The 14,760-nt window shown below is 39.6% G+C and overlaps 1 protein-coding gene across 1 annotated transcript in view; it reads left to right on the top strand.

Annotated features, from left to right (window-relative positions):
* TEC (tec protein tyrosine kinase) overlaps positions 1-14,760 on the top strand; it is a 120,154-nt gene that overhangs the window by 84,745 nt on the left and 20,649 nt on the right. Inside the window, exons 4-8 of the mRNA XM_081088316.1 lie at positions 3,760-3,841; positions 4,529-4,657; positions 6,803-6,843; positions 7,919-8,094; positions 9,446-9,511. Coding sequence (XP_080944442.1) covers positions 3,760-3,841; positions 4,529-4,657; positions 6,803-6,843; positions 7,919-8,094; positions 9,446-9,511 — 494 coding nt within the window. The remainder of the gene's footprint in view (positions 1-3,759; positions 3,842-4,528; positions 4,658-6,802; positions 6,844-7,918; positions 8,095-9,445; positions 9,512-14,760) is intronic.

Here is a 14,760-nt window from a genome sequence, read left to right on the forward strand (position 1 = left end):
GGCCATCTTTTGGGTTGAGGGTGCTATCTGTAGATATTTCTTTATAGGAATACGAATGTCCCAGGTTAGCTAGGTAATGTATCTAGTCTTGGTTGTCAGAACTCTGTTTGGATTGGTTTTCCTCTGACTGGCTAGCCTTGAACAAACTTTAACAACGTTACAGGCTCACCATACTGTCAAGAGGTGAGCTTTGAGGAGAAGTTAGACGGGACCCCGAAAAGGCAGATTCCAGCAGGGAACTGGTCCAGGGGCCCCATGAAGGTGTTTGGGGGAAACAGGAACAAGGATGTCAAAAAGATCCTACTCAGATGACGTAAGCGCACCTACCTTGGTTTTCTCATCTGGAAAATGAGGGTCCTGTTGCTAATAGAGACATGGGCTGCCACATGGGTTAAATGGGCCAGTGTATGTAGGTGCTTAGCCTGTTGTAAAGACTTAGTAAAGTGGATTATTGTAAAGAATTATTACCACACACCCAGGTTTCTGGAAGGTTCAAAGCCATAGCAGTTCTTTCCAGATACCCCTGTTCAATTCAGAATGACTGTTTCATGGTACATTTTTACCTAATTCTTAGGTACAGAGTTGATTGCATTGACGAACCTGGGTAAGATTCTGACACCCAATTCCAATGTATGTATGTGTATTTTCTAGATGTATGTATGCATGTATGTATTTTTAATTTCTTTTATCTTTATTGTTGAGAGTATTACAGATGTCCCCCCTTCTTTCCCCTTGACTCCCACCAACCAGTTCCTGCCCCACCCCAGGCCTTCACCATCCTATTGTGCATTTTCTAACACACCACCAAGTAATTCCCTGACACCTGCTAGGTGTCTTACAATTCATTTCAATTCTAACACCGTCTGACCAAAGATAGCATCAGTTCCATAGGTTAAGGGCTCAGTCCCTCAAGACTGGTCCCACTTTAGATGCCAGTCGCAACCCCAAGTTATCGCCTGTGCTGCTGATCAGAGGTTTCCTCAGTCTCCTCTAGAGTAATTTGCTAGAGTAGCTCAGAGGACTCAGAGAAATATTCTGCTTACTAGCTCACAAGCTTATTATAAAAGAATGTGACTCAGGAGCATCCAGAGGGAAGAGATGCATAGGACAGGGCATGGGGAAAGGGCATGGAGGTGTCATGCCCTCCACTCTCCCACATCTCCACGTATTCACGAACCCAGGAATTCCCTGAACCTGCTCCTTTTAGGGTTTTTATGGAGGCTTCCTTGTGTAAGCATGATGGATGACATCATTGGCCATTGTTGATTGAACTCGGTCTCTAGTCCCTCTCCGCTCCTTAGAGTTGGGGTGGGGTAGAGTAGGGGGACTGGAAGTGCCAACCCTTTAATCACAAGGTTGGCTCTACTGACAACCAGCCCTCATCCTTAGGTACTTTCTGGAAGTCACCTCATTAGCACAACAAAAGACATCTTTGTCACTCTAGGCACTGGATATTCCGGGGGGTTTTAGGATTTCTGTGCCAGGAACAATGATGAATATCAAATAGATATTTATTTTCTTAAAATTACATTGTCACAGGTGTGAAAATCATGGACCAAACGAGGCAATGTAGATCCCCACATCTCTCTTAGTGCTTTATCTTTACCTCTCTATCATGTCTCATTTTCTGTCTTGTTATAAAGTATTTCTATCCACATCTTGAAAATAAGGTTCTTGCTTGATATGTTTTTGTATCTATGTAGTCCCACCAAAATGCTTGTTGGATTAATTCATCACTGAATGAAATATGACACTATTGTTCTATGGTGCTCACATTGCTCTTAGACTAAATTTATTTGATTGAAATGATGGGAAGGAATTACCTATTGAAGATGGCCAGGAACAGCCATTTACCAATGAAAGAGCTATTTGTGTTCAATCCAGTGGCTGTTGATGTGGTAAAGAGAGGCTGCTAGCCATACACACACACACACACATACACACACACACACACACACACTCTAGAGCAGCCGTGGGCAAACTACGGCCCGCGGGCTGGATCCGGCCTGTTTGAAATGAATAAAACTATTGAAAAAAAGACCGTACCCTTTTATGTAATGATGTTTACTTTGAATTTCTATTAGTTCACACAAACACTCCATCCATGCTTTTGTTCCGGCCCTCCGGTCCAGTTTAAGAACCCATTGTGGCCCTCGAGTCAAAAAGTTTGCCCACCCCTGCTCTAGAGGCTCAATGCACAAAATTCGTGCAAGGGGCTCAGACCTTGCATCCACGGCAGCTTGCCTTGGCCTGAGGCAACCGCAGCAGCCACCTTGGACCTCGCAGCCCAGGCTTTGTCTGGAAGGTCGTCCAATCTAATTAGCATAATATGCTTTTATTATTATAGACTAGAGGCCTGATGCACAAAATTTGTGCAAGGCCTTCCTTCCCCCGGCTGCCGGCACTGGCTTCCCTCTTGCACCCAGGACCCGGGCTTCCCTCACAGCCTCGGCTTCATCCGGAAGGATGTCCAGTCTAATTAGCATATTGTGCTTTTATTATTATAGATACTAGAGGCCCAGTGCACAAAATTCATGCAGGGGTCAGGTCCCTAGTATCTGCCTGCCACCAGCCGGGGCCTCCCTTCCCGTGGTTGGTTGGCCAGTCCCACTCTTTGGTTGAATTCCCTGTCGAGGGGACAATTTGCATATTAGGCTTTTATTATATAGGATTTTAAATCTTTATGTTAAAAGTATTACATATGTCCCCTTCTTTTTCCATTTTCCATTTATTTTTTTACACAATCAAGGTGTTTTGCCTTGTGACAGACATTAAGACCAAAGATAAAATTCTTGGGTTACTTTCCCAGGTTTAATTTTATTATTAACTAGAGGCCTGATGCACAAAATTCATGCGAGGGGCTCGGCCCTTGCAACCCCAGATGCCTGGGCCCCCGCATCCCCGGCTTCACCCAGAAGGTCGTTGGCTTTACAAAATGGTCGTTCTGCTGTTTGGTCTAATTAGCATATTAGCTCTTATTATATAGGATACTAAAAGCATGAGTAATAAGACTGTTTAGTTGTTTGATAGAAGTTACCTCTAAAAGAGACACTGGTTGGAAGTTTGGGCTTTGGAATCAGGATCGTGGCTTTCTGGAATACCTGGCAAATGATGACAGGCAAGTTAAGAAGCACAACATTATGGGTACCACTTGCAGTGCATTCTGTGTGAATGGTGCCTCCTGGTGTTATACAGGAGTGATGAGTCCATGGATAGGCCTTAGTCTCTTCATCAATAAATACTGATACCTTGATGGTAGGAATCCTTGAGTTAAGGTGTGTAAAGCACTTAGCATAGAGTTAGAATAGTCAGTGCTTCATAGTTAGCTACTGCAGTTATTTCTAGTGGCAAAAAGAAAGTATAGGAGTGATGCCTCAGGAGTAGTCCATTTATCTACCAGTAAATAATATTCAGAAAAATACTGGATTAGAATCATCCCTGTTACACCAAGTTTACCTAAGGAGCTTTAGTGAATTAGGTCACAGGAAATAACCAGATTACTGAAGCATCCTGGCCTCTATAACTTTTTCTTCTATAAAGCACAGACCTTTGCAAAATGTGTAGCCTACTTGATGTAGACATGAAGAAATAGATGCATTTTGTGAGCCAGGAATCTAGGTTCTTTGGATCCAAAGTAACTGACTTTTATTCACTTATTTCAGAATCATTTATCAGTGTCTGTGGTACCAAGGGCTCTGTGCTAGACAAAGTGCTGTGTCTGAGTATTTCTCACCGACTCTGTCTTATCTTTTATTTTAGGTTGTTCATGATGCTAACACACTTTACATTTTTGCACCTAGTGCACAAAGCAGGGACCAGTGGGTGAAGAAGTTGAAAGAAGGTAAAACTCCTATAATGAAATATTAATCTGTATATAATTTTAGGACAGACCATTATTATCATTAAAATAGAAACACAGCTAATGCATCTTGCATTTATAATCTTTTACTATACAAAAAGTATTTCTCCAAGGACATTCTGTTACCTAAGTGATACATATTGAAGATAACTTCTTTTTTTATACTCTGATCCCTTCCAGTGGTATATACATAGTTTCTAAGAAAAGCATGCTTTTACTTAGTGCATGTTATATTTAAAGCCGATAAAGCACTGGGCTTTTATGATAATGGGATTTGATATTTTCTAAGACATTGACAATGTAGTCAACATTCGGTGTGGATGAACTGACTTTGCTTAAAGTATTTAAATGAGTGGTTTGTCCCATACGACCCTCATTGCTTCTTCTGTAAAACAGAATGGTGGTGGGCTGACTTCTTTGCTTATCCATTACAGTGTAGCCCAGATTACTTCTGCTAACAAGGGTGCTTCACCCAAAAAAAAAAAAAAAAAAAAAAAAGACAAAAGAGAACCATATGGATTTTTCTGAATGCTGGGTTGGATGATGTTATGAGGAAGTTCTCATAATAAATATGGAATCTGAGAAATAAAGAATGATTGACTGTTACTAAAGAGACATCATCATCTCTGCCTTATTTCACTAATCATTTAATGTGTTTATGAATTGCAGAAATAAAGAACAACAATAATATTATGATTAAATATCATCCTAAATTTTGGGCAGATGGGAGTTATCAGTGTTGCAGACAAACTGAAAAGCTAGCACCTGGATGTGAAAAATATAATCTTTTTGAGAGTAGTAAGTATTCGTTTTGTTCTATGATTATATTGTGCTCAGAATGTACATATTATTGGTGGAGTGAGAAAGTGACATGATTTTGATTTTGAGATTGGTTAAAGTACGGCCTTTGCACTTTCTAGCACAGCGTAAATATTGGGCAGGTGTACTTGTAAGAATAATTATATTTAGTTAGTAGTGGGACCATTTCATGGAATCAAAATGTCGAATCAATTTGTGGGGCCTTTTATCACAGTGTGGAAGCCTGCTAAAAATGACTATTAAAAATGTGAGCCTAGTATGGCACCATCATCACTTTTTTTTTCAACTTTATTGAGGTATAATTGACATATAAAATTGTAATATATTTAAAGGATACAGTGTGATGATTTGATAAACTTACGTGTTGTGAAAGGACTCCTCCCATTGAGTTAACACATCCATTACCTCACATGTTTACCCTTTTTTGTGTATGAGTGAGAACATTTAAGTTCTACTCGCTTAGTCAATTTCACTTAAACACTACAGAGTTATCGATTCTGTCACCATGGTGTACATGAGATCCTCAGACCTTGTTCATCTTACAATTGAAAGGTTGTACCCTTTTACTAACATCTCTGTTTTCCTACTCCCAGCTCACTTTTCTATGAGTGTTGACTTTTTTTTTTTTAAGATTCCACATATAACTGATGCCATATGGGTGACACCTATGGAGTATCCCCCAAAAATGTGTACACACTTTGAATGATTATAAAGTCGGTGTTTGTTAACATACAGTTCATTTTCAAAATTTGAAAGAATCTACAGAAATTAATACTTTTTTTTGTCAATGCCTGTTTTCAAACTGATGACCGTCCTGGTCCGGGCACTGCTGATAATGAGAAGCAGTGGAATCACAAACATCAGGAATCCTTTTCTTTGGTATATGTGCACCCTCAATTCGTTAACTATTGCCAGTTTTGACTATAAACGTTATCTTTTATGTGTCCCCATAAAAAAAAAAAAGTCTAGTGGATAAATTTTCTTTGTTCAAAGCTTAGTCCGGTTCACCCATTATTTCAAATCAGTTAAACTTGAAAAAGAGTGAAAATTAAGTGAGTTATTAGGTGTTAAACTGTATATACATTTTTGGGACACTTTGAATAAATATAAAGGCAGTGTTTGTACTTCAACTGCATTTTCAAACTTCCAGTAGCATCTTAGGGTGAAATTCCTTTGTTCAAAGCTTAGTCTGGCTGAAAAGAATGAAACATCATTTGAGCTACCAGCTGTTACAGTGTATATTTATGTTTTTGGGACACCTTGTATATCACATTTTCAACACACTTATGTTATTTCTATACCTTGGATATTGTGAATAATGCTGCAGTGAGCATGGGAGTGCAAATATCTTTTCGAGGTATTGATTTTATTTCCTTTGTGTATGTACCCAGAAGTGGTATTGCTGGGTCATACGGTAGAACTATTTTTGTTTTCTTGAGAAACCTCCATACTGACTGTACCAGTTGACATTCCCAACAGCAGTGCACGAGAGCTCCCTTTCTCCATGTCCTCACCAGCATTTAGCCCTGGTGTTTTTTATAACAGCCCTTATAATAGATGTGAGGTGATATATCATTGTAGTTTTGATTTGCATTTCCCTAAAGACTAGTGATGTTGAGCATCTTTTTATATACCTGTTGGCCATTTGTATGTTTTCTTTGGAAAAATGTCTTTAGCTCTTTTGCCCACTTTTGATTGTTATTATTATTATTGCTATTGAGTTGTATGAGTTCCTTGTATATTTTATAAATTTATCCTTTATTAAATTTATCCTTATTATATTTATTCTTTATTTTCTCCCCTTCCATAGGCTGCCTTTTCATTTTGTTGATGGTTTCCTTTGCTTAATAGAAGGTTTTTAGTTTGATATAATCCCACTTGTTTACAAAGACTAAAGAAGGCCCCAATCCCTATGGCCTTTACAACCTATTCAGAAAGACAGAAATACAAACCGACTTGAACAGCATGTTAAAATTCTGTTGCAAATATTAATACAAGCAACATGCATCATAGTGAGAGAGTCAGAGTGGAATTCTTGCCTATGTGTTCATTTTCATTTTTCCTTAAAATGATCAATCATTGGTAGATGGCATGTTGACCTACTTTCGTTGTTACCATTTTCAGGTATAAGAAAAGTACTACCTCCAGCACCAGAAACAAAGAAGGTAGGTGGCCTTTAACTTTGGAAGCACTTGCAGTTTATTGAGTGTGTTTATATTCATTCAGGTAATGCTGTATGCCCCCACCCCAACCCCCATCATATCAGAAACAGATATGCTCTAGCTTATTTGATTTTTGGGGTGTCAAATAGTATTAATCGTATCATATATTGTCATTGGGGCCCCTGCTATCATCTGGCATTTTGCCTGTAGTTTGGCTTCAAGAATTGTATAAGAGGCCCAGCCGGTGTGGCTCGGGGGTTGAGCGTCAACCTATGAACCAGGGGGTCAGGGTTTGATTCCCACCCAGTCAGGGTGTGTGCAGGAGGCAGCCAATCAATGATTCTCTTGCATCATTGATGTTTCTCTCTCCCTCTCCCTTCCACTTTGAAATTAATAAAAAAAAATATTTTAAAAAAGAGAATTTTGTAAGAGGTGTGGGACTTCACAGGAATATTTTAGTCTTAAAACCGCAGTCTTATGGCACAGGAGTGACTGTGCGGATTTAGTGACACACGTTTGAAGAGTGGGATATGGTGGGAAGCACAGGTACGCTGGACCCAGACAGGACCTGATCCAACGTGAATCTGATAGGAGTGACCGACCTCGAGTGGGTTACTTAAAACCTTGTTTCCTCAGTTGTAAATGGGGAATTATGTGTTAAGAATAAATAGGTACTAAGTGTGTGTCTTGCACACAGGAAGGCGGATGTAAATTCCTTTGATTGGGAGGAGACCAGATAAAATTCTCCACTCCATGGTGTGTTTCCCCATTGCAGGCCGTTTGAGCAGCGGGTCTCCCTTTTCTGGTTTCTACTCACATATCACCCTTTCTTCTCCCTGGAAAGCTGCCCCTGCCCCTGAGCAGAAGCCTCTTGAAGTTTAAAGATAGTTTTTACTCCTGTCCTATATTCTGAAACCCATGAGAGGTCCAGTAGCATCAGATTTATGGGCGGGTTCACCAGATGATAGGAGGTGGACTCGAGGGTTCCGCTTTATCCTGTGGTGATGTGTGAATCACTCAGTGTTTTACTGCACACAGATGGAAGACTAAGATTTCACACGTTCTCTCTTTTTCTTAGCGAAGGCCTCCCCCACCAATTCCACCTGAAGAAGAGGATAATAGTGAAGAAATAGTTGTAGCTATGTATGATTTCCAAGCGACAGAAGCACATGATCTCAGGTTAGAGAGAGGCCAAGAGTATATCATATTAGAAAAGAATGATGTTCATTGGTGGAGAGCAAGAGATAAATATGGGTAAGTGTTCTCTCTCTGTGTGACACACGGTGGGTGGTGGGGGTTAAGTGCTGAGAAGAGGATAATGTATAACTCCCATGGAATGAGACTGGTTCCGCTGGCCATAAGAGAAAGTACACATTATTACTTTGCAGTAACGCAGTGTATTCTTATCAGTGATGCAATAACTGTGAATGGATCGACCACTTCTTTCCGGAAATTAGAATACATTACACTGGTCTCTTTCTCATCCATGATATGTTTAATTGGATTATTTTGATCTTGAGAAAAACTACATTTTTATGTTTTTACCCCCTGAGGTAAGTAAAAGAGAAAGAGAGAGAACCTATATGTATGTAACTGTATGTATAAAATATTTGCACAGTCAGGCATGTGCTAGCTCCTCTTAGCAAGAAATAATATCTGAAGACAATAGTTGGGGTGCTGGGATTCTAACTGCTACTGGATTGTCATTGCTTCTAGGTCTTTCTCAGTGTAATAGAGCTACACATACACACGTTGTGTGAATATATTATGAGTTCTTACTATTAGTTCAGATTCAGAGTGAAGATTGCAAGGTTTTCACTCAAGTTTTAAATTTTATACATGTATCTCTTCTTTCTTATGTGGAGAATCTTGGCTTCTACCAATATTCCACCTATTATGAATTCTTCTTAAACTGTAATGTGTATAAAAATCATATGGGGTAAAAATCAAAGATTTCTTGGCCTCACATAGACCTTCTCAATTCAGATCTCTTGGGGTATGACCCAAGAATTTGCCTCCTTGACAAGCACTCCAGATAATACTGATGTAAAAGGTCAAGGGCTACCTTCTATGAAATAACGTTCTACATGGAGGTATTGGAATGGTGGGTATTTTTACCCAACACGTTAACTTTTCTGAAGTAATGGTTTCTTTAAAACCTCCCAAGAAGTTTTGAATTCAAGACCAGAATCATGGAATATTAGGAAGGGCCCTGAACCTAGCCACAAGTTCAGAGACGAGATCAAGTGCTGGCCCTGTTGCTGGCTTTGTGTGGGCATCCTAATATGTCAAAATAACGGAGATAACCTCTTCCTGGTGTGGGACCTTGAGAAAGCCTCTTAATCTTTCTAAGCCTTGGTTTCCCCACCAAAAGTAGTTACAGAATGCCTGCCTTCTTCAGAATCATTGTGAGGATCAAATGAGGAGGGACTTTGTAAAGCATCAAATGCTATCGCTATATTGACTTATCGGGGGTCAGCTAGTCTTTCTTATAAGCTTTAGACAATATTATACTTTAATTATTTTAAGAAGGCAATAATCTTTCTTTTAATAACCTCTTAGTAAGATAATATGAGTTTACCTAAACTATTTTTCTTCTTTCTAGGAGTGAAGGATATATCCCAAGTAATTATGTAACAGGAAAGAAATCAAACAACTTAGATCAATATGAGTAAGTAAATGTTTATTTTGTCAATGTGGAGAACCAGAAAGTGTTTTCATTTCCTAATTATGTAAGGAATTGTGGAGGTTAATGGATATCTTTCATTATCTTTAGAAGGTGGCACTAACATATGCTTAACTTAGTTGTCTAGGTTGTAAAAGGTGCTGAGAGAATTAGTTTCTATAATACACTTTACCTGAAGGTACTATGTATAAATGGTTTCAAACAAGCAATACAATTGAATTTATTTTAAACAAATCACACGTTAACTGACTTTGAAATGCAAGATCATTGTTCAGTCATTCAAGAAATCAGAATATAGTTTCTCAGAGTGGCCTTTGAAAAACATGTTTGATTATTTTTTTCTAAGTATAATAATATATGACTATTGTTTTAAAACTGTTTGAAAATGTTAAAAAGTTAGTAAGAAAAATTACTCATAAATAAAATAGAATTGATCTGTCAACATTAGCATATTTTTCTCCAATCTTTTAAAAAATAGAATCATGCTATAGATAACTGTTTTATATTGTGTTTATTCCACTTAATAGAACATTACGAATCTATTTCCTCATGCCATTAAATATTCTTCAGAAACACTTTTATAACTGCATTATATTTCTTTGTCATAAATTTATCAAATATTTCCTGAGACCTTAGCATGTATCAGGTACTGTGTTAGGGCCTAGGGGATATAGCCAGGCATGTGGCATATGGATGTGCAATAATTTATATAATCATTTTCTTATTTCTGTGGCAGTATGTTTGTATAGGCATCTTTATATGTAAAAATAACTGAGATAACCCTCTTCCTGCTTACTGTCTTAAACCAGATCTCTAAAAATCAATGTACTGGGCTAACGGCTAGTTATGAACTGGCTAACACCCCTAGTGCATGCAGTCAGATTACTTTACAAAGAAAGCAATGGGCATACTACTCATATGCCCACTAGCCATGCATGGCCAGGTTTTAATGAGAGGCTCATATATAACAAACACTCTTTTGTGGTTATACTAAGGAAATGGACTGATGTTTCCATTTACTTCTTTAAAAACACCACCACCAACAATAACAACAATGAAAAGCTGTTTCCTCTGTCCGTGTCACTTCTAATAACATGAGTATACCTTAAAGATCTAGAAAAGGATGAATAGGTTAAAAAGTGACAGCATTTAGTGGTATGATCCCTCAAGGTTGCTTATAAGTAGGCGATGGAATAAAAATATATAAATAAAAATAGTATTTCTATTCTTAATATTTTTAGAGCTTGGCCGGTATGGCTCGTTGGTTGAACATCATCTCATGCCCCAAGAAGTTGCTGGTTCAATTCCTGGTCAGGGCACATGCCCGGGTTGCGGGCTCCATCCTCAGTAGAGGAGTGCAGGAGGCAGCCAATCAATGTTTTCTCTCTCATCGATGTTTCTATCTTTCCCTCTCCCTTTCTCTCTCTCTAAAATCAATAAAACATATTAAAAATATTTTAGAAAAGTATAGCCAAATCCTTAGAATTAGAGAAGATACTAAAAGGGAAAACTTGGACCTGATTTTAAAGTGATCGAGAACCAACAGGTCAAGGACTGTCTTCTAGGAAATAATGCTCTACATGGACTGTTGAGGTTTTGGAGTGGTGGGTATCTTTATCCAACACATTAACTTTTCTGAAGTAATGCTTTCTTTAAAACATGCCATGAAATTTTGAATTCAAGACTAGCATCATGGAGTATTAGGAGGGGCTCTGAACCTAGTCACAAGGGCTGGCCCTGTTGCTGGCTCGGTTTGGGACCTTGAGGAGAGGGGTATACCTGACAACCAGATAATCCCCTAAAATGTGAGGACTCCCTTATGACTCACGGAATTACAAATAAGGGTTTTATGAAGTTTGTGATTCAGTACCGTGAGTTTTGGGGTATAGCTTAGTGTGGAAATGTTCTCTCCTTTCAGGGGCTCTCCTCCTCTGTGTGACTAAGTGAACTTGTGTAAGGTCTCGGCGTGGGAGTCCCCTCGGCCATGTGCCAGAGGTCAGGGATTCCACATGGCATTGTGCCACGCCTGCTGGATGAAAAGGGGAAACCTGTTCTTAATGTGACAGTCAGAGTTCCCCTTCTTCTCCCGCTGTTAACGTCCGCAAGGTGAAAACGCCTGTTGGCAGCTGTTAAATCAAGAGTTCTGCTGTTTGTTTGGGCGAAGGAGCAGCCCAGGCAACACCCCCTGTCCATTGGGCTGGACTCAGGGTTGTGGACCTGAGGCTCCTAGGCCTGTCGGAATCCTAGTCAGGGCTCCCAGTAACCCAGTTCTGACCTCCACAGCCAGGTAACGATTTGGGGAGGAAATGCTCAGAGGAACGGCTGCAGGAAAGAAAGTGGGTTCATAGTGATGGCCAATAAGATGTTCTTAATGGAAAGATGTTAAAGGAAGAAGGTGACAAAAATGAAAAGACCCTTAAACAAGAAAAAGTCTAGAGTAAGGCTTTGAGTTGGTGGCATAGGTGGCAAGGGCCAAATTAAGAACTGGCAAAGATCGGTAGCTGGTTCGTTGGTTGTTTTCTATTTTTTTTCTTCATTTATACCTGTTTTCTTTTTATAATTTATCCAACCCACAGTGCTTTCTGCGTATGATCAAACACCACTATAACATCTTGTTCCTCTGGGGTGTTTTGAAGTGACTAGCCAATCTGCAAACGTCATTCACATTGGGGTTGTGATATCTAAGAATGGAATGGCAAGTTATTTACAAATTCTGGGCTTGCTTTTTAGCTGTGTAGTTCCTTCACCAAGGGGAGCATTTCTGTGACAGGCGTGTGCAAGCTTTACGCAGGCTGGCATCTGCGTGGCAATACTCTCTCCCACCATGCGGGCTCCTTCACACTATACCCTGTGTGTATAGCTCTTTCTGACAGGACAGGTTCAGCAGAGTCACTATTGCCTGGTGGTACGTATCGGAGAAGAGGGAGAGAAGCCACAAAGAATTGCTAGGAAATACTCACCACTAGTTGATTCATCTGTTTGTGTGTTCATCACTCCTTCCTTTTCTCCTTCCTTCATCACATCCTTAAAACTCTGAGTTGATATCCTAGGGAGGGAACATGGCCTTTCTGGGGAATCTGCAAATGCCATAAAAATAACCCCTCAGAACAGCAATGCCGTTCCTTATTTCCTTTATCCCTTCCCGGGAGCTTGAATACCCTGGGTGAGGAAAGGACCTCTTTCTTTCTCTGAGTAACTTATATCTAATTTCCTCTTGAGAGCCACACCTCAGCCTCACTGATTTCTTGCATCTGAAATGTGAGACCAACCCACCATTGCTTACTCTCGCTGTGAAGATGTGGGGTTGGATCTTTTGTTATTAATGGAGAGATTTTTTTCCAATCTTTTTACTGATTTATAATGCATAATGAGAGCTCCGCTTACCTTCCCTTAGTTAATTTTTGTGACTGCTTTTGGTACCTGACAATGTTTCTTGTATCAATGGAAAAACTTTAGGGAGAGAATCCATTCTCTTCTCAGTTATTATATTTCTTAATTGCATTCAGAAGTTGATTGATCAGAACTGCAGTTTTGTTGAACTTGGGCTCGGTTCATAGTGTGGGGTCCTCAGCAGTGAGATCTCAGTGCCCATAATGTTGAGACCTGAGTAATCACCTCAGGCTCCCGATGAAATAACAGTCATCAGCTTGTAATTCGTGTTTGGCTTCTACAACCACATAAAAGAATCCAGGCCAAAAAAGATCTTGTATTGTATTTTGTTGTTTGCATTTTTACCTTCCTTCATCTGGGAAGGCCTTTGTGTTTGCTTGTCTCGGAGTATTAAAACAGGTGCTGGCTCTGTAATAAAAGGCCGACTCAGTGGTGGAAAATCCAGATGTCTATAGGGGCCAACCTGATTTCATAACATTGGAACCTCAGGAAATATGACCTTGATAGAGGGTTTTCTGCCCACTGAAGGGCATTGAAAACAAACAAAAACAGTCAAGTTTAAAACAAAAGGCCAAAGAAAATCTAAGTTCATGCTCTTTGGCCTCCTTGCTTATGCAGTTGACCCTTGAACAACATAGGTTTGAACTGCGCAGGTCCACTTCTGCACGAATTTTTTTAACACTAAATACTGTAAATGTATTTTCTCTTTCTTATGGTTTTCTCAGTAACATTTTTCTTTTCTCTAGCTTACTTTATGTATGAATACAGTATATAATGTATACAATACGTATGAATTGACTGTTCTGTAGGCTTCCAATCAACAGTGGGCTATTAGTAAAGTTTTGGGGCAGTCAAAGTTGTACTAGAATTTTTGACTTCTGGGATGGGAAGGTGGGTGTGTGTGTCAGCACTCCTAGCCCCTGTTGTTCAAGGGTCAACTGAAATCTCATGGAGAGGTTGGGGTGGGGCAGCAGAGAGAGTGGAGCACCTCTGAGGTGGGCGATGGCAGTATCTTTCCTCAGGAAAGATTTCCCAAGGGCTAATGAGTAACACAGATCAGGCTCCGCTGCTGGGGTCTTTCCCCTGCTCCAAGGGTTCAGGAATCTGGAGAAGGGCTGCGCTTAAATGACTAACTAGACACTAGACATGAAATATAAATTTGGGAGGTATGGGGGAGCCAGGGGAGGCTCCACTTTTTAGGACTTCTCCCATTTAATGACCCGCTGGTCTTAGCCTCCAGCACTCTGCTGCTAGGCCGTGTTGGATCCCTACAGTAGAGCCTCTGGGGATGTCCAGGGCTAGAACCAGTGAGTCTGGAGGACCCAGGAAGCCTGCTCTTCTGTTTTGCTGTTTCTTTTTACTCTTCCTGAAATTCAACTGAAATTCAGTGGGGAAGCCTCCATAATGACTTGAGATAAAAATCTATTGACTATTGGTGAGATGGGGGCTTGGGATAAGATTTAATTGAATTCAAGACAATAATGTAAAGTGACATTTCCTGCACGTTTGAGTCTGTGGAGGAAAATTTGTTCTATTATTATAATAGTGAAAAGTTGGAAATGATTTTTATGTTAAATAAGGAAGAATAGCCTAATTATGGCACACCCATACCATGATACATAGAACTATGTTGTTTTGCAAAGATGTCAGTCATGCAGTTATATGAAAAATTTAGATTATGATATAACAAGTATAGTTTGATCCCACTTTCATAAAAATGTGTGTAGAAAATGTCTGGAAGTATATACATTAAATGTTGCTAGTGGTTGTCTGTATTACTGAGATTATGAGTGATATCTTGTTCTTATTTATTGTATTTGTAATAAATGAGAAATATTACCTTG

The sequence above is a fragment of the Myotis nattereri genome (assembly GCF_964212035.1).
Source record: "Myotis nattereri genome assembly, chromosome: 1".
Taxonomy (NCBI): Eukaryota; Metazoa; Chordata; class Mammalia; order Chiroptera; family Vespertilionidae; genus Myotis; species Myotis nattereri.